General features: G+C 43.1%; 1 protein-coding gene across 6 annotated transcripts in view; it reads left to right on the top strand.

Moving 5' to 3' along the window:
- Positions 1–22,968, top strand: part of LOC100123679 (nephrin) — a 134,812-nt gene extending 111,844 nt beyond the window's left edge. For 2 of the 6 annotated variants that reach the window (XM_016989967.3, XM_031930802.2), the window contains exons 4-17: positions 1,175–1,383; positions 2,437–2,553; positions 6,235–6,438; positions 7,297–7,448; positions 9,876–10,020; positions 10,846–10,976; positions 11,782–11,941; positions 13,840–14,133; positions 14,204–14,521; positions 17,368–17,742; positions 19,727–19,996; positions 20,487–20,620; positions 21,397–21,732; positions 21,797–22,968. In XM_016989967.3, coding sequence (XP_016845456.1) covers positions 1,175–1,383; positions 2,437–2,553; positions 6,235–6,438; positions 7,297–7,448; positions 9,876–10,020; positions 10,846–10,976; positions 11,782–11,941; positions 13,840–14,133; positions 14,204–14,521; positions 17,368–17,742; positions 19,727–19,996; positions 20,487–20,620; positions 21,397–21,732; positions 21,797–21,880 — 2,929 coding nt within the window. In that variant the 3' untranslated portion in view covers positions 21,881–22,968. The remainder of the gene's footprint in view (positions 1–1,174; positions 1,384–2,436; positions 2,554–6,234; positions 6,439–7,296; positions 7,449–9,875; positions 10,021–10,845; positions 10,977–11,781; positions 11,942–13,839; positions 14,134–14,203; positions 14,522–17,367; positions 17,743–19,726; positions 19,997–20,486; positions 20,621–21,396; positions 21,733–21,796) is intronic. The other 4 variants (XM_016989969.3, XM_008216715.4, XM_016989970.3 and 1 more) reach the window with 4 other exon arrangements.
- Positions 22,969–24,454: the final 1,486 nt, after the last annotated feature.

A 24,454-nucleotide genomic window follows, 5' to 3' on the forward strand; every position in this document is an offset into this window, starting at 1 on the left:
CAACTAATTATGGCCGAGGATTTTCTTGCTTGTACAGCGTAATTTTAATTAAAATCTTGAACTGCATCTTGGTAACTCGAGATTCTTTGTGCTTGGAATATCAATTTTCTCCTGCTTTGGATATTTTAACTGGTTTTGCAAAAATCAATCTTTTTGAAATGAAAATATTTTTTACGGAAAGCTCTCTTGCAAGTGAAGTTTTTTTTTAACATTTCTACTACATATCGTAATTCTCGAATTAATTACATTAACGGAACAGTCCTACCACTGCATATGTATAGCATATCTCTTTGAAGCTAATAACCCACAGATCTGAGGTTCGCCGTCCAAGCTCGTCTCTCCCTTGTTGTCATTGAAAACGTGATCAAAATACACTATACGAGCAACTCGCAAACACCCGTTTCTCTATTCCATCTCCACCGAGTCTACCATCGTTCTATTTTGATTTTAAGTACAGATCGACGGAAAAATCCTCATAATAAACTTCTCGGCAATTTTAACGAGAAAAATCTCGAGGCGCATTTACTTTCTTGCTGCGCGAGGCTCCTGCTATCTCGTTCGTACATCAGCGATAGCACTTATACAAGCACTTCTTCTCCTTCCTCTACTTCGAGAGAAGATTCTCTGAACGATTCGCGAATAATTGAGAGAAAATCTCTCATCCATTCGCTACTCCAGGGGCGCTTCGCTCGCTCGAATGTATATACATGTCTACACGTAGCCTTTTGTTCGCGCAAGATCGTCAGACGGATTTTTCTTCCTCGAGGAATGCAAATTAACTTGGACTTTGCTGAAAAGCGAGAGAGAGAGAGAGAGAGAGAGAGAGAGAGAGAGAGAGAGAGAGAGAGAGAAAGAGAGAGAGAGAGAGAGAGAGAGAGGAGCGAAAGAAGCGAGAAGAAAAAACCGTAGGAGAGCCGCTCAAGGCGGCTAGAGATTGAACGGAGGAATAATAATACACGCTCGAGAAGTAGTTCACAGTTTCAACTTTTAGCTCCTATCCTCCTGACGCTGTTCTAAGGGCGAAAGGGGCTTGAGAGTTTTCGCAGTATAAATCAGAGCTGTTTTCCTCAATCGGATACTTTTGTTGCAATTCTCGCTGCAGAAACGTATAAACAATCCTTTTATAAAACGTACTTTTACTAATGATAAGGATCATTTCCGTGTATCTTTGCAGTTTTGACTCGCGAGGCATCTCGACGCTGGAGCAGGGCAAGCACTGGCAGGATCCGAGTCTGGGACGTCGAGCTTTTTTCAAGTTTGCCGACACCCCGGCCAAGCTGAACCTGGAAGCCGTCAAGGAGAGCGACGCTGGCCTCTACCGCTGCCGCGTCGACTTCAAGCAGTCGCCCACGAGGAACAGCAAAGTCAATTTGACAGTTATAAGTGAGATATTAAAAAAAGCTTGTTTCTTTCTCTCGTGTAATATTTAATGTGTAATTCTCTAAAGCGATTCAAACTTCAAGCATGAAAAAAGCTCCTTTCCTTCCGTCCTGCACCTCTTCAACCGCTCGTTACACCCCATAGTTCAGCACACTCGAAATCAATCTCAACAAGCTCGCGTCGGTCCATTACGCTCCTCTCTCCTTCCTATATATACAGCAAAACATTAAATGCAGCCGAAATTCTCTCTCGCAGCACTCCTGTCTTCCCTTAAGACTCGTGAGAACAGGCGTTGCTAGAAGTCGCCTCGCGGACTCTAAACCGGTTAAAGCCGAGTGAAGCGCTCGCTATACCCCTCCCTCTCCTCCGGGACTCACAAACGCAGTTACCCGCGAACGAGATTAGCGCTGCTGCAGCGTTCCCTCTCTCGCTTTATAGAAATTACAATCATCCGAAAATTACCAGTGGGCTCCGAAGGCACTAAACAACACAGCGCGCGGCGGCTGCATAGCGGATTTCGGGCTTGAGGGAACGCGCGTTAATATCGAATTCGAGTCAGGAGAACACAGCCCCTCCTTGACTCTTATCCGAAGTAACGTACAATTAACGCGTGTGCGAGAGCTTGAATTTAACAGGAATTTCTCGAAGGAAAATTCGAGCGTCCGACTGTATCGCGAGCTTTACTACTTGCAAGCTAGAATAATTGGAAATTTCGCTTCTGTGTAATAGCTCGGAAACGCATTGACCAAACGGCCGTTGTGATCCCTCCCTCTAATTGTTCTGCCCTCTCTATTTATAAATTGAGCCGTTAGCCGCCGAAAAAAGGCGAAAAAACGAAGCTTATAATAAAATACAGCAGCGGAGATAGATAGTAGCTGTACGTAAGCGCTTTCTCTCGCTCAAAGTAGCTGCTTATGAAAGCTCGGAGGGGTGTGAGCTCTCCGGGGCGCATAATGAGACGCCGCGCCTGCAGTATAGCAAAGTTCATTTTGCTCTCGCATATACATCTATATGTAGTATACACGTTCTCGTGTGTGTGTGTTTGTGTGTTCGCAGTACCGCCGGACCAGCTGAGCATTTTGGACGAGGACGGCAAGTCGCACATACCGTACTACGTGCTCGGACCGTACAGCGAGGGCACCTCGCTCAACATCACCTGCGTCGCCTCTGGAGGTCAGTAAATGCAATCAACACTTTGTTAAATATACAATCGTTCCATGGAACTCAGCTACCCTTTCCATACATACCTCCCCTCTATATCTGCGTCAACTACTCTGCAGTTTGGCGGCCCGGATATGTGTGTGTGTGTGTGTAGCGCGAATTAACCGTTTGATATTCCCGTGGCGTTCGCCCATAGTTATACCGTGTACTCGACTCTCTTTTCGTTATATCCTGGTGGGAATGAAAAACGTTTGGGTGTATTCAACGGGAAAGTTTTCTTTTCAATCGAGAGCTGTGGGATATATACGCTTTTGGCTGAATTTTTTTTAATAACGCGTCGATATGACGATGTGTAGTCACTGATGAATAGACGGGATATCAGTGTGTGTGTTATTTATCTTGAACGATGTGATGAGGGCTGATTTAACGAGGAAGATTTCTTTTCAAGCTATATGCAAACAACGTATTACACGAGAAAAGCGAGTTGTGGCTTTATTAATAGGATGTATATACTCTGCGTCGGTATATTGAATTTCAAGCTCTACCTGCGTTTGAATTATTAAACAGCGAGCAGTAGCTTGTTAGCTCTCGTAAAGAGCAGAAACGACGTGTACGCGAGAACATTTTTGAAAATTTTTCCGTACATCCTCCATGTTTGCTCGGAGCACATAATCGTATCGTAACGAAAGAAGTACAGATCTCATATATGGGTTTCTATGCCGTTAAAGTTACCTACAAGCTTTCATTTTTTCTGAAAAAAAAAAAAAATTACATCGCAAGCTTATAAACCCTCGCTCGTCCGATTTCTCGAAAAAATAAGGATTACCATAGATAAAATTACCCGAGAAGAAGTCCGCAGAGCCGACGAGAAATTTCCAATTAAAACACAGCCGAGAGCCCTCTCTATCTTTATTTACTCAGCCTTTGAAGTATCATTCATACGATTCCTCATCCTCCGCGCATTATACACACACAGGGTAAAACCTTTGCAATGGAAATGTTACATCCGACGGCTGCCGAAAGAGAAATCCAAATAAATTACTCGAAGAAAAAGAGAAGAAGCCGTAGCAAAAAATTCTATCCCAAACCGTAACATACTTCGGCTGCAGCTATAGCACACCACGCCTCCTCCGAAGACGCGGAACTTTTGAGAAGAGCATAGAAAAACAGCTTGACTCGCACATATTCCTAGCAGATCGAGCGTAAAATGTCTCTCTGGCTTACATAATTTCGGCTCCAAAAGAGGAGAGAGAAAAAAAGAAGCCCAGAGCTTCCGCATCATCTCGAGCCAAACGCACAGTTCGATAACTTATACTTATACGTCTACATACAGAGAAAGATCGAAGCTCATACATATGAGCTGCCTCCGCTGCAGCTTCTCTGCTGATTACGCCGCACACATACAGACACATCCAGCAAACGTCGCGTACACACGCACTGAATAACAATGTTTAATCGATAAACGGTGGAATAAGTTAAATAAACGACGACGACGGGGGGAAATTATCCCAGCGAACATTATGCATGCTCACGGCAAAGAGGAAAACACGCCGCGCTCGCGGCTGCAAACGACGATGGGGGGGAAAAAGTGGGCTAAGAAAATTTTTCGTCGGAAAAATTCCGCACGGTGACCAATTTGCATACCGTATCGCGGCCAGGAGAAGGGATGACACGGCGACGGACGCTTTTATATACATACATACATATATATATATATATATATATATATATATATATATATATATATATATATATATATATATATATATATATATTATATATATATATATATATATATATATATATATATATATATATATATATATATATATATATATAATATATATATATATATATATATATATATATATATATATATATATATATATATATATATATATATATATATACTTGTTGCTGGCCGTGAGGCGGTGCGGCGTTTGACGCTGTTGCGAGAAAAAGCAGCATTTACATAATACTCCTTGACTTATTGGGTTTAGCGCGCGGGCGCTTCTTGCATTTTAAGCGCGATTCACCTTGCAAATGAGCGCGGTTGGCTCTCTCTCTCTCTCTCTCTCTCTCTCTCTCTCTCTCTCTCTCTCTCTCTCTCTCTCTCTGGGTATATACAGCGCTACGAGAACGCGGGTCCTGATTTTTCCTCGAGGATCGTTTATTATCGTCCGAGAGTGTAAACAGCGCTTCGTTAAGTCCTGCTCTCTCTCGTATTCCCTCTACTACTCGGTGTACTCTTTTGTGTGCTTTGACGGAGTGTCTACGCAAGCCCTTCTCGTCGTTTGTTTCTCCGTTAAATTCGATGTTCTTTTTTAAATTTTTCGGGAGATATGATTAAGGTTTTTACGCATCTACATGTCGAATGACGATTTTTCATACACACACACACACACACACACATCGAAGAGCTAGTCTGTAGTGAAATGCAAATCGCGTCGCGCATGATTTTTCGTATATAAAACGCGAGCGAGTTTCAGTTTTGCATTCTAAATGTCCTTTGCTGCCGCTGGAAAATTTTTCGCTTTTTATTCTACCCCCTAGATGAGCTTCGTGGACTTCTCTTCTTTCCATACACACCCGCGGGTGTAGTACTGAAAAATCAATAAATCGTACACGCGCTGTGCTTGCAATATACGTATAAAAAGGCATCAGGCGTGTATTTATAGCTTGAAGTAATTAGCTGCAAGCCAGAGAGCACGTACACATTTCTCTCCGCTCAATATCGCACTTGAACCTTCGAACTTTTTTTTCCGTGTAAATACAATTTCGAAAGTTCGGGGATCGTTAAAATTTCGCGCGAGTTCACGCGTCTTGACTAATGAACACTCGAACGAGAGCCTTGATACACGTATAGACAGGGTTAAACTTGGTATAATGATACACTCAATGATAGGGAGCCTTATGGTAGTGTGTGTAACTCGGTCAGTCGTTATATATACGGATATGTACTTGGAAGTAAATGCGTCGAAGTGAAACTTGCGCATCAAAAGCATCGAGGAGGAATCGAATAGCTCCGGATGCGTTTGAATTATTCGAGCGTGAGTATCTATAAGGGAAAAAACGCGAGGCGCCCTTATGTCGATGGTATAAGCAAGTAGCGCGGAAAAATTTATTAAAATTGATATATGCGTCGAGCTGATGCTGTATACTTGAGATTGAATTCTGCCTTACAAGTATACACGTCAGAATGTATCAGTCTCGAAAAATATCTCAAATATTTGCCTTTAATCTCGCCGACTATGTATCGTATGTATCCTGCGGTATTGCGGTTATCGCCGCGTCAAAGCTAATGAGGGCTTACGACGTCATTAAAACGCGCTTCGTATACGTATGTGGGTCATTACACGAAGATTACTAAATATTTTTCCTCTTTAACGACTTTCGCATGTGCTTCGCCCTCGAGCACAAGCCGACGTCTGAGCTTCGGCAAACGTACTTTGATCAGAGCCGCGAGAGATAAGACGACGTTTCATCGATTCGAGATATACTCCTACAGGTCAAAGTTTCAAATTAATTTTCCGCCTTGGAAATCGCGCGAGAGAAAAGTAACTGCTCTAACTGCATCGTCGAAATTGGAGGAAATAAGGACACAAAGGGACAACTTTATAAAGCCAGATTCCGCAATGAGAGAAAAATATTTTTTGTTTAAAAAATTTAATCAAGCCATTTCATGCATTTCAGGCCGACCGCAGCCCCGAGTGACCTGGTGGCAGGAGAACGCACTGCTCGACGACAGCTACGAGGTCGTCGGTACGAAGAAAGTGCGCAACGTGCTTCGATTGGAAAAGCTCGAGCGAAGACACGAACGAGCCGTCCTCACCTGTCAGGCTTCCAACAACAACATGGTCACGCCTATCTCAAGCTCCGTCTCTCTCGACATGAACCGTAAGCTCGCGCAATACGTATAATTCAACTTTTTCACTTGGCAGCTCTGCAGCACCGCGAGAAAACTGCCGCCACGGTGGCGGCCCTGTACACTTTGTATTATAATACGCGTACGTGCTCCGCATGCCTCGCGCGTCATGTGTGTGAAGAAGTGCTTTTACGAGTTTGCGGAATTTTCGTATTTTTGATTTACATATTCCACCTTTTTTCGGGCACGCGAGCGCTGTGAATTTTTTGTGCTATATATATATATATATATATATATATGTGTGTGTGTGTGTGTGTGTGTGTGTGTGTGTGTGTGTGTGTGTGATGCGGTTATTACTCACTTGTAATGTATCCTATAGATTGACGCGTAAAAGTAACGCCGTTCGATCGAACGAATTGCGACGATTCAGTAGAGTTACAAAACGTATACATACCCAGCGTTCAATAGCTATCGTCCGGAAGCCGCGCATAAAGAAAAAACAATAGCGTCCCATTTGGCCGGTCGACGTTATCGCGTAACTTTCGCCGCTAATTTACAAAGCCCGTCCGCGCGGGCCGCAAAAAGTCAATACGCACACACAGAGAGCCGCAAGCTCTACGTATACACTCGCGTTTCTGCGTATCGAACCGCGCGCACGAGGACGCAAAGTTCGCCGAGGAAAAAGCTCGCAGCGATGGCCAAAAACTGCCTCCGCTTACATAATACATGTACGTTTCTACACATACACACACACACACACGCGCGCGCGTAAGCCGTGAAAATCTCAAGCCTGCGGAGCTTGCACATAACGTCGTTATGTGCATAAACGCGTGCGCGTGTGTGTGGGAGAGAGAAGAGCTGAGAAAAACTATGCGCATTATATTTTATAGTGAGGCCGTTGTGGGTACGACTGCAGGGGGAGAACCGGCCGTTGAGCGCAAGGCAGACTTACGAAATAGGATGCGAGGTCGTCGGTGCCAAGCCGACGCCGACTATCGAATGGACCAAGGGAGGCATCCCTCTGCAAAACGTTCGCCGAACGGTGAGTAGATCCATGAGTGCAGGCAGCGGTAGTAAAGCAAATAAAAGAGAGAAAGGAAAAAAAATAAAGAATGCGGGAGAGCTCGGCTCGGCTCTGCCAGAGCTCTGTGTGTGTGTGTGTGTGTGTGTGTGTGTGTGTGTGGAGAGAGCCGATGTCGATCAAAGAGAATTCTCTTAAGAGAATGCGAGAGCCATCCAAGCCAGAGCTTCGATTTCTCTCTCGCGCGTTCGTGTGAATTGTTTTGCCTTTTTTTCCCTATACGATCTGATGAAAAGGTTTTATTGCATCTGCGCTCGATTCCCAACGACGCTGGCTCGAATTCTCCACGCAGCCGGTGCAAGCGATCGCGAACACGCGGATAAATGCACTTTGCTTCGAGCGGGGATATCGGTTTAACTAAACCTCTTAACTTCTGCAGCGCAAAGAGCGAGTAGTAGCCACAGCGCGCCGATCGCCGCTCGCTATAAAGGCAAAGTTGCTCCCCTCTCTCTCGCCGCATCTAATTGGGTCAGGATTATGCTTCCTCGATTTTCGTGAATCGCGTACACATTAATGCCTCCCAAGGCGGAAATTTCTCGTCTCGCGACCAGCGATAATCTCACCGGGCTTGCCCAGGTCACCAGGGAGCAACGCGGGGCTATGCAGTCGAAAACTCTCTCTCGGTTCACGGACTTTTCGATTAAAGTACGCGGATGCTACTGCCGGAGATTCTTTTTTCTGTGCGAGACAGAAAGAGAGCAAATCTCTAGCTTTTTCGTTTTTTGCGCCCCAGCTGCGCCCCTGATGGGGGGAATGTACGTTGCAGCGGCTCGTTTCTTTTCGGGGAAAAATATAACTAGCTTTTTGTGCGCTTGCATTTTTCGGAGGAATGATCACTGGGAAATACTCGCGGGCGACAATGCCCCGCGTGTTCGCTCGGCTGTAATGCGAACGCGACGCTTGTCCGCGATTATAACACTTCGCTTTTTCTGTGTAAACGACGGATGTAAATTTCTCTTTTAATCATTATCTCCGCGAGACTGCATGTACCTGTGAGTTATATCGAAGCTCGTGAATTATATAAAGAAAAAACACTCGCGTTTAATTAAAAAAATTCGAAAAATCGCGAAGAGTGTAAAAGTTTCCATTAGCCCGAGGAAATTGAATAAGTCGAATTTAATTCTTCGCGCTCGCGGATACCTCTCGTCAAAAGAACTCCGTTCCTCGGCTATAATGGATATTGTCTCACTTCTGCGCCAATGGAATAAGGCTATGCATGCACCTGAAGAGCTGCGCAAGAGGATTTAATAATCCGACAGGCAACGCCAATTAAACGCGTCGTCTCAATTCGTTCGTCTCGATTAATTAAAAGCTCGTGTAGGAGAGAGCGGAGATCGTAAGGTAATTGAAATTAGTTTAATTTTACGTTTTTTTTTCGCACATGGAAAAATCTCCGACGCCTCGCTGAGAGAACTATATATTATAATTTACTACGTATGTAGGAAAAATTACTATATTAGATAGTAACGGCAGGTCATACTCGCTCCATGACGATTTTTATTCATAGTAAAAATTGTTAGACTTATATTAAAATTTGTTACGTGTTTACTAGAAATTACTATATTATATAGTAAAAATTTTCCGTGTGCCAGAATTTGAGGTTATAAAGTTGATTTATGCAGTAATCAGAGACCAAAATCTATAATTTTTGGTTTATCTGGTATTATTAAGTGATAAAATATCATTCGCTGCTATTATTTATTAATTTTGGCCAACTTATTAGTAATATTAATTCACGAGTAAATGTGATTAATATATCAGATTTGAAATTTTGTACATAACAGTACTGTTTGTGTAAGTGGTCAGCGCGCTCGACTCTCATTCCAGAGGTCCAGGTTCGATTCCCGTCGCCGCAGAAAAATTTCTTTCTTTCGTTTAATTCTTTCACTTAACAACATTAAAGATCAATAATAATAATCATATTCGAATAATCGCGTAAAATTATCCAGCAAAAAAAAATAAATTTATAAAAATTTCATTTCAGTATAGAAATTACTATCTGAGATAGTAAAATGTAATACAAAGGCAAGTATAACCGTCCGTTACTATATAATATAGTAACTTTTCCTGCATATGTAGTAAATTTTAATATCTAGTTTTCTCAGTACTCTTCGAATTCAATATTGTATCGCATACTTCGAACGTGCAAGATACCTCTACTTCGTTACGTAACACCGATAGCGTTATAAAACGCTATCTTACTCTACCGCCTGAAAAAGAAAGCGCTCGAAAATTCCAGGCGAATATTGCAGCCTTGTACATATTCACACAATTTCCCGGCAATCGAATAGCGCCGGCATATTAGATCACGAGCCGCATAACGCTCGGGAATCTATATACGCTTGATAATAATCGGAAAAAAAATCTTCTTCCCTCTTACGCAAACAGGTCAGCCCGGATAAGAACACGACGACGAGCATCCTGACCTTCGTGCCGAGCATTGAAGACGCCGGGAAATATCTGTCCTGCCGTGGCAGCGTTCCCGTAATCCCGGATTCTGAAATGGAGGACGGCTGGAAGCTCGATATACATCGTAAGTACTTCCTGAATCTATTCCCCTCGAACCTCTCCTCGAATTGTCCGCAGGAGCTGCGACTCAAGGGATAATTCACGCCCTCGGTGTCGCGCATTGTCATGCAAATCCACACCTCTCTCTCTCTCTCTCTCTTTCATAATCCCCTCAAGAGTGAGCGAGAGAGAGAGTCTGTATAGTGGAAGGGCTGCGGGTAACGAAACCTCAAACAAAATCGCCGTGATTTTCGCGCTCCCATTGATACACGCGGTTGCGCGCAGCCTCGGAAAAGGCTGCGAACTTCGCGTAAACTACGCGCAGCACCGCGTGTGTGGAATTTATATGCGCGAGCGACGCTTAGAGTTTATTGCACCCCGGGGATGCACGTATATAGCTTGCCTACGTCGTCGAGCTTTGATCGGTGCGACGAACGAGTTTTTTTTTAATGCGCTTTTGTCGATGGCTATTTTTACACACAAGAGCTGTTTTATCGATGTTATAATCGAAATCCATCGAAGCGCATTGTAACGCGGACACATTAGCCATCAGCGTGAAGCTCGAAGTGACGTGTGCCGCGAGCTTATAAGTTTTGCTCTCTCTCTCTCTCTCTCTCTCTCTCTCTCTCTCTCTCTCTCTCTCTCTCTCTCTCTCTCTCTCTCTCTCTCTCTCTCTCTCTCTCTCTCTCTCTCTCTCTCTCTCTCTCTCTCGGTGGAAGTTCGCGCGCATGTGCAGGCAATATCGCGTGTAACCCTCTCTCCTACTTTCCCCGTCATCGTCATCCCCCTTTCCAGTTCCGATAGTTCAATCGACTCACTCTCTCTCTCTCTCTGCTGGCATTCATTACAGACGAGCCGGTAATCACGTTAGAACTCGGCAGTAACTTGAATGCGAGTGCCATCCGCGAGGGCCTCGACGTCTACTTCGAGTGCAACATCAAATCGAATCCCTGGGTCTACAAAGTCTCCTGGAAGCACAACGTAAGTATACTTACCGCATTAAACGGCTCAGTCACTTCTATATCTGTATGTGTGTGCGAGTGAGAAAAAGAAAGGGCGGCGCGACGACGCTGCGCTAATCTAATCTAACCGGATATCCTCACGGAGAGGCGAAGGAACTGTTTTTATGCGGAATGACTTCGGTGCTTTACCAAAATTACCGGGGACATTATCCGGTATGCGTTATCGGTATAGATGTGCGGCCGCTGGGGAAATTCGTGCGGTCTTTACTTTGGGGATGGTTTTTTCGAAATTGAAATAACCTCCAGCTACCTACTTCGCTCGAATTGGTTGCAAATTATCGAGGGAAATGCCGACGATGCTGTTTCGCTGATTCGATTGTTATGGCATTTTTTCGTTTGAAGCAGAGTTTCTAAAAATACAAATTGTTCCTGTTTAGATGAAGAATGTCGGTCCAATCGAGTTAGCGCGGGGAAATTGAATTTTATTTGAAAATTCCGCACTTGGTTGAAGAGGGAACGTCAAAAATACGAGTATTAAAAAATTTCATCCGCTGGAAAATTAACTTTTCTTATCGGGGGGAGCGTTTTATTAAAATTTTATACTTGATTAAAATATACACTCGGAATGTCGAAAAATCAAAACTTCGTTATATCCAACGATACTCCACGCGTATACGCGGACTGTATTTACAAGAGTCTTAATTAATAAACGCGTGCGTCGATCCTCGTCAATACAGCGTTCTCACGCATACATGTATAGAATTAAATCATTTTTCTCTGTTTGTTTGTTTCATGCCCGGGCAAAAAAAAAAATCGACCAACAGGGAAATCCGCTGTATCACAGCGTGGCAAGCGGTACGATAGTCAGCAATCAGAGTCTGGTGCTACAGAACGTGTCGCGCAACAGAGCCGGCGTTTACACTTGCGTCGGCAGTAATCAAGAAGGCGACGGCGAGAGCAATCAACTGAATTTGGACATAAAGTGTGAGTTTCAGAATTCACGCCGGAACGAGCATCGACTCGGTCTCTATATCGATCGCCTACTAGTGGAGGGAGAGTGGCTGCATCGAAATTGCAGAACCGAAACTTTTGCCTGGGCCGAAGTATGGCATGCGGATGGGAAAGTTCAATTCAATCGTTGGGAGAATTTCAGTTTCTCTCTCTCTCTCCCGCGTATATACATGAATTTTACATTCCGGCCTGGGTTTTTGTTTTTTAGTTCGAGCGGCTGTTACCCGCACGGCGGTCTTGAAATTGGGGATCGCTGTACTGTGATTTTTGCTTTTATACCGAGGGGCTGTGCGCGGATTATGAGATTCTTTCATTTGGCTTGAAAGCTGTAGCAAACGCTTCGAGCATATGCGAAAATTAGAAACCTGATGGAATGTTATTCTTTCGAGAGCGGAGCAAGCAACTTCTTCTCTCACTCTCCAAGTCAGTTGTGACACATATAAGAAAAAGTTGCATTCACTCGATAAAGAGAGGGAGAATTTCCAGCGCTGCGGTCGGAAGCGCTCTGCTCTTTTTCGCCAACTCGCTCGGTTTTTCAGCAGATGGTCTCGCTTTTTCCGGAGGATCACTGCTGCTGCCGCTGGAAATCGAAACCGCTAACTTTCGGAAATCCGGCGCGTGTTTGCTATTAGCTCTAATTAAGCTGGATATGTATACCCTCGGCTGCAGTTGGAAATTTTCGCGCGCGAGAAGCACTTATTACGGAATTCCGGGTAGCTCTAGGTAACCGAAATATTTCGCTTGAGAGAGAGAGAGAGAGAGAGAGAGAGTGAAATTGTTAATTAAATAGTTCCTCCATAGCGTTGAACTTTTCTCTCTAGCAGTTCTATGCCATTGGCTTTTTCATTACCTGCTCATTACGCGCACTTCGAGGCGCGAGGCCCATCGTGACGAGGCCTCTATGCGCACTTTAAACTTGTGCCTCGCGACGACGACGAACTTTGCTTTCAACTGTAATTCTCGTCTACACACACTTGCGACCGAAAGCAAGAAACTCTCCCCCGGGTATACTCTTAAACGATGAGTACGCGCACTGCGCATTGTATCGCTGAACTACGCGGAACGTTTGTTTAATTATATTTCCCGACGTCGCTTGCAATAAAGTTTTGCATTTTTCAAAAGCGAATTTCCGAAGCGCTCGTTCGTTCAAGCGTAATTGAATTTTTTTTCGCGTGCTTGTGTACACTCTCTCGAAATGAAAGTATACTAAAATTAAACGAACGCGCGGGGTATACAGCCACACGTATATTTGCGCTGTAGCGCTCGTCTTTATTCAACGCGCAGTATGCGGCGGTTTTGACTCTCCCCCACAGACTGTTTATCAAGAAGCTATTGCGAACTGAAATTCTGGAAGTTCTCTCTGTGTGCGTGTGCCTTACTTTCAGTAGGGGCCTCCGCCTCGCTGCTTTCCTCTACTTTATACACGCGTAGAACTTAATTTCCGACAATTTATTGCATTTAAATAGTTGCCGCCGTGGATACACAAGGAATTCCAAAGTTTATCCGAGTGTAAAATTTCCTAACCTTTAAGAGAAACGTTTTCTCTCGCGCGAGCTACTCGCCGCGTTAAACGCGAAAATCAACCGCACAATCTCGTTACGTACGAATCGAGTAGTAAAGCTCGAGATTTGTCAGGCGCGTGGAAAATCTCGAAGGCCGCGTATTTTTCATTTCCAATCTACTCTATACGATCAGCTTCAAAAATATACTCCCTTCGAATTCACGTCCTTCGTTTAAGCTGTTGATGCGCGATTCACACGTCGCGCGAGCTCTCGTGGGAGGCGAAAACTCCTCGACTATACGTCCCACGGGGCGCGCTAGCGCATAAACTGCTCTCTGCCATATTTACCTTCTCTTTCATGTACACATAGTCGCGCCAGTATGCCGTCCCGGTCAGACCAAGGTGTTCGGCGTGGCGCGTCAGGAGACCGTACGCATAAATTGCGAGCTCGAGGCGAACCCACGAGACGTCACCTTCACTTGGAAGTTCAACAACACGATGGAAGCCATGGACATACCTATCGAACTCATCAGCAGTGAGGGCAGTCGCTCGGTTGTATCTTACACGCCCATGACTGAGCTTGACTACGGGACGTTGCTCTGCTCCGGAACCAATGAGCAGGGAGCTCAGGCTGATCCTTGCGTCTTCCACGTAGTGCCTGCTGGTGAGATGTCGTTCTTTCTTCTAATTTCCTCTTTTAAATCAATCATTTTAAATTAATCGTTCTCGCGTAGGTCGGCCAGATTCGCCGCACAACTGCACGGTGCAGAACACGACGACGGACACGCTGCACGCTGAGTGCGTGGAGAGCTTCGACGGAGGTCTGCCCCAGAAATTCACGCTGCTGGTAGAGCTGGAGTCGAGTCCGGCCTCGTCGAAGTCAGAAGGCGCGCTGATCTACAATCTGACGAGCAAGGTGCCGGCGTTCAGCATCAGTGGCCTCGAGCCAGGATCCATCTACCAGCTGACTCTCTACTCGAGCAATGCCAAGGGTCGCAGCGAACCTGTCACCTTGCGCACGACGACGCTCAACATGCCCGAGAGACGCACCGGTGAGTCGCGTAGGAAACGCGCTATAACACTGAGATATGTGAGCTTCTGCGACGCGCGCTTGTGTTTAAACATACAGAGAGTCTGTCGTCGATCGTCACTCGTGTGAGAGTAACATCGAAGCTCAAGTCGTTGAGTTGCACACTGTGAGCTTTGATGCTTTTGGGATTTATTTTGCAGCACTTTTAGTTTTTTCTGTCGGTTATAGTAAATTGTACAAACTACTAGACTCGCTGAAAAGCTAATCGATCACCGGCAAACAGAGCTTATAGAATGATCCCGAGGCAAAGTGAAGGATAAAATTGAGTCGCGAAAAAGCTATCACTCTTGAGAGTCAAAGAAAGTGTAAACATTCGAAAGATAGTGTGTGTATAGTCTCTAACTCCGTTATCTTTTTAAATCGAGCACGACAGCAGTCGCTTCTCTACGCGGATAGCAGAGCAAGCTAGAGAGAGAGAGTTACAAAGTTAGAAAGTGATTTCGGCGCGAGTTGATAAATTATTTTTGCTAAAGTCTTTCCTTCTCTCTCTTCGTCCTGTGTGCACCGCCTCCTCGGCATCACAATAGAGTTTCTCTATACATACACACACAGCTTCGAGCTTGGCCTTCCACATTCTGGAAACATGTCTCTCTCCCGCGACTTTCACACTGATTGTCCTCGCCAATGTACACACACACAGAGCCGACTACAACAACTCTGTACACACATATGTACACATAGAACACGGAAAGCCAGCGCGCCATCGATCGACCAGCTAAACAAACGGTTTACGGGACTATACCCCTCTCTCTCTCTCTATCTCTCTCTCTCTCTCTCTGCTTCTCTCTCTCCTCGCTCGTTCTTCATCTCTCCATCCTTATCCTTTGCAAGGAGAATTGCTCGGTGTGGCTGATCACTTCAACGCTTTCCCAAAAGAAGAAAGGAGCGAGCTTGTGTTGCCTCACTCTGGCGTTTCGCAAACTCGGCAGAGACTATGGAAATCGAACAGGCGCGCGCGAGCGTGCAAAAGCTCGTTTACGTATATAGAGCGATTGAGGAAGAGAACGAGACGAAGCGATAGCGAGAATCTCTTTCCCGATGATTCTAAGATTATTCTTTTTCACTTTGGCTCGCTTTTGCAAGAGGATAGCGAGATGCGCCATGGGGGAAAACCGTCGCGATTGAAAGAGAGAGGGAAGCGCGATTGCTCGTTTTCGCCGGATTTTCGCGTGGTTTCGACTACGCTGATTGATTGGCTTTTTCGTATGAGGAAGCGGATTACTTTTTCGTGATATAGCGGCATACGTTATATCGACGCACATTTTCACTTCAGTGTTATATCAAAGCGTTCGCTCACCGTACAAGCTTTTAATAGTTTCGCACCACACACGCCGAACTTCACTTTCGTGTACATAATTATGTAAACACTTTGATTGTGATTATAAACGCACTCTTGCAACATTAATTATAATAGTGAGAACTAATTTTGTTTCGGTGTATATTTTGTAATGCTTAGTATCAAGAGCGAAGTTAATTAATTTTCAGAGAGAGAGAGAGTGAGAGGACCATCACAAGGACACCCTAAATTGGGTTACTGACACTAATCTTTCGCATTCAATAGCTTAATTTGCATGAGACCCGGCGGGCGGGGTAATTAAAGTCGTCGTCTGTGGCGGAGCTTTCAATTGACTTAATTTTCTAACTCTAATAAAAATGCAAACCGCGCGAATCCCACGTCTTAGCTAAATAAAGCTCGGCGTAACGCAACTTGATTAACGAATACCTCTATAATTACTTCGGACGCGCGTTGAAAAAGTATCTTCAATATGTTTTTAGTAGCGAATAACCATGAATACAGAGCAGGTATATAACGTGGTAATTCGAACGACGCAGCGGTGTCTATACACTCGCGTGTCTTCGATGCAAGATACATGGGAAAAAATTTAATATAAAAGATGTATGCAAATTTTTTAAATTTACCTCCGGGAAGACCTTATAACTTTTATTACGACGTAAAAAAAAAGAGGAAGCCTGCGCAGAGCCGCAAAGAAAAATTTAAATATTTTAGCCTTGATGCGGCGTAGAAAGTACACATACAGTACTGCGGGGGCAGCTGCTAGTTCGTAGATAGAATCCATAACTCAAGTTTTACTACTTAATACGTAAGCACATTATACTCCGATGCATCCTGTGTACAAAGTCCGACTGAAAGACATTTTCCAACGGGTACACACACACACACACAGAGGCGGAGGGAGAGAATTTTTCATTAAAAATTCGCTCTCGCCGTGTATATGTAAGAGAGTCGTTGTCGTTCCAACCGCTCGTTTCATACGTTAAAGCTCCCCGGGCAAAAATGGCACGGAGCCACGTTCAGGGCGGCTTTCTCTCTCTAAACTTCTTTGCAGAGTGAAAACAGCATCATACCCAGGGATTTCGGATTCTTAAGCGTTCTTCTCCCTCTTAATCGGGATGTACCTTTGCCAAAGTGATCATCGTCGCTTGAATTACGTATAAATGAATTTTTTGCAAAGTTTGGCAAACCTTGTTTTTTTTTCCTCTCCTCGAGTATAGGATGCGGAAAAAAGAACTTTTCTCATTAACGTAATATACTTCTCTAGAATAGCGCTGAAATTCGAAAAGAATGAAATTCAAATATTAACCCTTATTTGCTCACCTAGAAAATCTAGTAATTAAAGCTTCCCCAACGAGCTCTCACGCTGATTGCAAGAATCTTACATTACTTTCAAAAATATTAGCCGAGTTAAACACTTCTTAAATGAAAAAAACAGCCGCGCTCGCAGAAACGCTCTTCTATCCCTTACGAAAACTCTGCAGAAAAAAAAAACAACCAAAATGACCCCATAGGTGAAAAATCAATGAGGCCACCATCGCCGGAGAACTGCACGATCATCGAGGAGAGTCGTTCGACCGTACGAGTGAGCTGCGCCGAGAGTGACTATGTCGACGCGAAAAGTGCCATGTACGTCCTGCAGGTATTCGACGCGGAGACGAGAAGGTTGCTCGCCTCGGCGACGAGTATGACCCCCTCGATGCTCGAGGTGACGGACCTGCCGGCCCAACGCAGCCAATCGGGGCTAGTTTTGTTCCTGAGGGTAATGACGGCTCACGCGACCAGCGACGCTACGATTCTTCACAGTGGACAGCTACTGCGCGATGGCAAGAACCCGGAGCACCAGACCTTTCCAGGTATCTACGTCAAGGCTGCTGCATGGATAAACAGTATGTTTTATGATCCAAGAATTAGTCCCCCTTATTATCCCGAATTCGATTCGTGTATTATTGTATGCCTGATATTATTGTCTGTATTTTTGTAGAAACTCATGAAAAGATTGTAATTTAGATTAAAAAATATTTGTATTTCGTATAAAAAACTGTGATTATAAAAATAATAACTAAAGCAATTAGAGTGATTTGCTCAAAATGCAGTGTTTCCCAGGCACGAGAATACTGTAGAACGTAGCACTTAACATACAGAAATTAAAACTGCAAATCCGCAAGTACGAAAAATGAAAATAAAAGTTAAATCTTTTTGGCAGAAGCTTTTACGAGTTACGTTTTATTATTAATGTTTGTGATTAATAAATTCTTAGAGCTAAAAATCGAGATACGCGCATACCCCGAAAGATGAGAAATATTCATCCCCCAATTCGACGATGCTAACAACGTGCATATACGCATCAACTTGCATTACTATGGAAATAACAATAATAATAAAGCGTGCGGCTTAAGAGGATTATACGCGTCGAGCCGTGCGGAACAATAAAGAAATACAATATATCCTCGGTTTTTAACGCATCTCTCTCCTAACGCGAGCATTATCGTTAAACGAAAAACCTTTTAATTAAACGAAGCATTTATTTTGTCCATGCATACATAAAGGTGTGTGTGTGTGTATAATGCAGGAGGTACAATTTATCTTCGCGCGCAATGGGAAGAGAGAGAGGGAGCAAGAGAGAGAGAGAGAGAGAGAGAGAGAAGGTGTTTAAAAGGGAAAAATGAAAAGAAATTTAATAAACTTTTTGACGCATTTTTCAGCCATGTTTTAAACGACGCGGCGGCGACGACGATGCGATGCTTTGATGGATATTAATGAGAGTACTTTTGCACTTGCATACACAGCTTTCTCACGAAATATGAGACTTGCCTTATGATTCCGCTTGTAGACCTATAGCTGCATGTTGTCTATTTATAAGTTTGCTTTGCTGAAATATCCTCGGCTACACTGTATATAGCTCGAATTTTATTTGATCTTTGATGTTTCGTAGATGTAGTAGTGTAGGTATAACCAAATGTGTACATTCTTCGTATAATAACACACATCGTTTATTAGATGACCGTCGCAGCTATTGTCCGCGTGTTAGCTTTCCAGCGATAAAAAAGTAAACTCCCGTCGACGATAATAAAAGAGCGCGTTCAATCGCGAGAAAAAGCATCGCCATCGAAAAACGAACGTTCGAGACGCGCAAGCTCGCGTCGATAGAGCTTTCGCAATGGATTGGAAGGCGCTTGGCGGGGAGTGAAATAAAAATAAAAGAGAAAAATAATTCATCGCGGAAATTCATCACGGAATGGTAACAAATAACGTCAGTTTAAAAGACTCGCGCGCGCGAATGTGTGATTTATCGAATTTTCGAGCTCTTCTCTCTTTTTTTTCCGAAAGTTATCAACTTTTTGTCGAGGCTCTCCGATACTCTCTCTTTTATAAATTCACATATCCATCAGAGAGAGAGAGAGAGAGAGAGAGAGAGAGAGAGAGAGAGAGAGAGAGAGCGCCAGGATGAGATATATAAATGGACTTCTCTTTCCCGTCGGTAGCAGTACATCAATTTCCAAACTTATAACTTTTCGATGATAGATGTGCCGAATCTCACAGGACCCGCGCGTCCGTTTCACACGACCTCGGCGTGTGTATACACTGGCCTAACGTACCGAAATTGATTAAAAATAAAAGCTCACCGCGTATAACAACGGGAATCTTTATTTCCTTGCATATATATCCGCAGAGCCGTTCAATCCATTACCGTAAAAAAGCCATTACAAGAGCTCAGCGCCAGTTCGCGCAAAGCAGAGAGAGAGAGAGAGAGAGAGAGAGAGAGAGAGAGAGAGAGAGAGAGAGCTGCCTCGTAAGCTCGTGTGTCCCCCCATAAAATGGTTGCGATCGAGAGAGAGACTGGAGTAAAAAAGCATCTTGTCTTGTTCGCAGCTTTGTCGCCGGTGATCCTGTCGCTGTCGGGTCCGCTTCTGGGTGTGGTGGTCGGAGCAGCGGCTGGCCTCGTCATCGTCATCTTTCTCATCATACTGGCGCTGAAGCTTCGCTACAGACGACGGCCTCAGGACGACAAGGACTCGCAACACGACGACGGCGGTATGGCCACACTCACGGCACCCAATGACAAGACTGCCTCGCTACCGCTCAGCAGCGATAGCGTCGAGAGCTTCGAGAAGGATCCTGATATTATACCCCATACAACAGGTCAGTGCACCAGGATACGGTCTTTTTAGTTGTTCTCGTTTAGAGAGACGGCTTAACCCTGGCTTAGTGTTATTGCTCCGTCTCTCGGATTGGGTTCTGAAGTAGAAGATTAGATCGCTCTGTTGTCTCTTTTGGCTTGTCTATTTATTTTATTCTTAAATTGAAAAGATCCTTTTCCCGTTCTGACAATGGATTGAATTTGAAATATCAATTAATTCTGTAACATACTGTTGTAACCAACGTAACAATATTTTTTTATTCGATAATCCTGCAATATCAAAAGAAAAACATAACGCTGCGCTTTTCTCCGATTGTTTGAGATCAACACAGATGCCCGCACAAATCGCTACAGCGCAAAAGTCAATATTCGCCATCCCTCTCTTAAAAACATAACAAAGCTCTCGTTACTCGCTGCTTATACCTCCAGAGCAAGGAGAAAACAAAGCAAGCATCTCCACAAATTAAAAAACACGATTTTCCCTCATTGCAGACAATTCATACGCCGAGCTGTGCAAGGGAACATCGCCTCGATACGTCCTCCAGCAACAACAGCAGCAGCAACAGCAACAGCAGCAGTTGCCCTCGTCTCGACTGGAGCCCGGCTCGCTGGGCTCGATAAACAACGTAAGTGTGTAAACTGCGATGAACAACGTTCTCTCTCTCTCTCTCTCTCTCTCTCTCTCTCTCTCTCTCTCTCTCTCTCTCTCTCTCTCTCTCTCTCTCTGTGTAAAAAAAGTATACACCTATCCATTGAACATTAGCTGCGTGGACGCGCATGTGGCGAGCTCAGTGGATCGTTCGTTCGCACACGGTATATAGCCTCCGGCCGTATACGACGGGAAAAAAGGAAGATAACGCGTTTACGATGTAGATTTACAGACGGATCACCGCCGTATCACCTACGATGTGCAGAGAGGATATATATTTTTTTCGCTTATGCGCGCTCGGCGAATATTTACATCTAATTAGCCTCGAGTTTTGGAAGAGAATTTTTTCGCGCACGCTTATACGCCGTTGTGAAAATTAGCCAACGTTTATTTCTGTTATAGCCCGCCCCCGATGAATCATTGAGTTGATTAACTTTTCACACACCCGTCGAGCGCAGACGTTCGATTAAATTTTCTTTTTTATTAAATATGCGCGAGTTAAATCGAGTGACGCGTGCAGGCGTGCATAGCGCGCGCGGCGGACGCGTTGAAATTTTAACGCAATATGCCCGCGGGAATGTGGGTCAAGTTCCTTTTTCTGTCAAACAAGAGCCCGTATATTTTATCGACGAATATGTGTGATAATATTATCCAAAAGAGACGTACTTGGTTGTACGTGCGACTGACAGTATACAGTAGATTGAAAAGAAAAGGGAAAAAGCAATACGACGAAGCCTCTTTCTCTCTGTTTAGAAACAAGCTTTAGAACTGTACGAAACGATTTCTCGGCAGGCGTCGAAGATGCAGTACGCCGACCTGACGCTGAGGATCAATCGACGAGTGCCGCCGAATTGTTACCAGCCGGTCCCGGTCTCGGGTGTCCAGCGACCGCAGCTCCTGCCCATGTCGACGTTACCACGGCGAATGCCGAGTTCCTCAGTCAGCGGCGAGCCAACGATCTACGCGCAAGTCGCCGCCGGACACTCGGCCAAGCCAATTTACATACCACCGCCTCATCAGTACATGACGAGCAGTCGCTCGACCGACGACAGCACGGCTGAGACGCCGCTCATTGGCAGCGACAATAAGGTGAGTTTTAACGTTGATTATACAATAGACTAGAAACTAACATTTATTTCTGTTCCTTATACAGATAACGACCATCAGCGAGGCGGCAAATTCGTGGCGCACAGACCCGTCGAGCACGACGACGACGACCACTACGTCGACGACATGACTCTGCGCTGACGCCGAGAGCGTCATAGTTGCCGAAACGATCAACACTGTCCTCTAAGAATCTTTATTATAACACAGGCCGCCGCCGCAGCCGTCAACGCATTCCCTGCGAATCGCCGCGTGTATTATATTATATATTTCGAGCGATATACTATACGAGTATGGTGGAAATAAGAGATGTACGACGATATTGTAATACTGTTAATAGAACGGATCAGGGTCCGAAGAGAGACGCGCTTGATGCGTTGAAAAGCTTATGTAATACGCCGGAACACACGTCAGCGCGCCGACAAGATTGTACAAAGTTTTTATTTATCGCGACCCCCTCGTCGTGAGAGAAACAAAGGGTCTCGATTATATATAGCGAGTAGTTGACTTATGTGAGTTATTTATACATATATACATACATACTCTTTATTTTCTTAATAAACAATTATGTGTATTATTTTTGTGGAAGCGACTTGTCCCGCAACGTTGTACTGCTCTCGTATGTTACACGCTATACACAAACTCACGATTTGATGAAATTTAGAGAATATTGGTTGACATTATCGACTGTCGAGTGTCGCCTCTGTAACTTTCCGACTTATTGTAAAGTTGATATTGAGCTTCGTAACTCGAATTGGGTGACTGTCCGATAAGATATAAAAATGAACTTATGTATATTTTTCACTAGGGTTTAAGATACGAACATGCTAAAAGAATCGCGTGGCTTAACTGTATCTCGCCGATTTAATTTCACGGAAAATGTTATATTCGCCTTTATTTCGGGTAGTGATCGTTGCGTCGAATCTTATTGCACATACCTAGAATGTAGATGTTATATAAGCACCATAGTATGGTTAATTTAGCAGAATATTCATAATTTTTAAATATAATTATTGTAGTCTTATTGAAACAAATGCTTTATTTTAGTTTTGAATAGCGAGCTCGAAGCGTAACTATACATATTTATATATATATTTAAATTATTGTGGCATTTATGAAAATCCTAAGATCCGTCCGAAAAAAATTTGAAAGCTTAAAAGGTTTGCCCTGCGTTGGATGTAGATTATATGATATAAAACCTTATTACGATTTGTTATGAAAGGAAAATCAAAGAGAATAAAGAGAAAAAAGATTTGTAAAACGTTTTGTTGATTATTCGACTACCCGATAAGCACTGTCGACAATTATGCCAGACTCTTTAGAACAGGCGCCTTAAATGTTATGCTCACTGTTAGTAAGTATATATTGCATACGCGCGGCAACAATGTATGAAAATTACATTTCACCGCGAATAAAATTTGTTCAGAGATTATAAGATTATACGGTTTTCATTGAAATTATGCGCACAATACGAAATTCGTATTGCACCGCCGGAATGACGAGCAAAAAATATTGTACGTACATGTTTATAATTTTTTACAAAGACTGACGCGAGGAAAGTAAAAAAAATGTCAACAATTGTGTAACAACGTGGAACGTATACGAGGTCTAAAATCCCTGCATTCCGAATTGGACGGTCGTTGTTCCATATTGTACTTCAGTATACATAATATCTATATATACTTAGTTACAGTTTTTACAATTCGTAGTGCCATTATTACCTCGAGATTGACAATTATAGTATGTACATTAAAAGAAAATAATAAATAAAACAAAGTCATTTGTATAAGCGACATTTTTTCTTTTGTGGCAAATTTTACTTATATTGTAAATTATTAATTTATATATACATATATATATATATATATATATATATATATATATATATATATATATATATATATATATATATATATATATATATATATTGATATTTCTATTCGATATTTGATTGATGCATACATATAAATATATTTCAAGTAAAAACTTCAAGTTCAACTGCGATGCCATATTATATTCCACAAAATAAATTATGTAGCAGTAAGATTTTTAATGCATAAGATATTATTTAATTTTGTCGTTATTAAAATGCGTTTATAACTAATTTACAAATAAAGTTATTTCCCCTTTGATTCCAACTGAAGCTTGTAATATTGCTTGATATAAAAAAGACAACAAATGACTGACAAGTTTAAAATATCAATGCCCATATAATGATTGACTCCATTTGCTTTTCATTCGAAACGATTTTATTCAATTAATTACTTTGAAAATGTTTAAACAACGAATAAAAAAACTTTATTGTACAAAAATGCACCGTTTTTTTACTTTTGATTCATTCGACAAATAAAGTTTGTACAGTTCTTCTGTGTACATTATGACACTTTCGCATATGCACACTTTCTTACTAAATACGAATAGTTTATATAGTACATGTGATATAATAAGAGCGGTTGAAACACAACTCAAGAATGTACTAAATAAATTAGAACCAGTAATTTAATGTTTTTATGATAAAATAATACAAAAAAATCTTTAATGGCAAGGCACAAAGTTCTACTTTTACTTAAATTAGAAAATAACTGTAAATTAAAAAGATTTGGATGCAGTAATAGATTAAAATAAATTGACACATGTGAATAAGCCGTTATTGATAAAAAACGGCTCTAATAATTTTATAAAAATAAATGTTAATTCAACATGTGTG

Source organism: Nasonia vitripennis, chromosome 4 (genome assembly GCF_009193385.2).
Source record: "Nasonia vitripennis strain AsymCx chromosome 4, Nvit_psr_1.1, whole genome shotgun sequence".
NCBI lineage: Eukaryota > Metazoa > Arthropoda > Insecta > Hymenoptera > Pteromalidae > Nasonia > Nasonia vitripennis.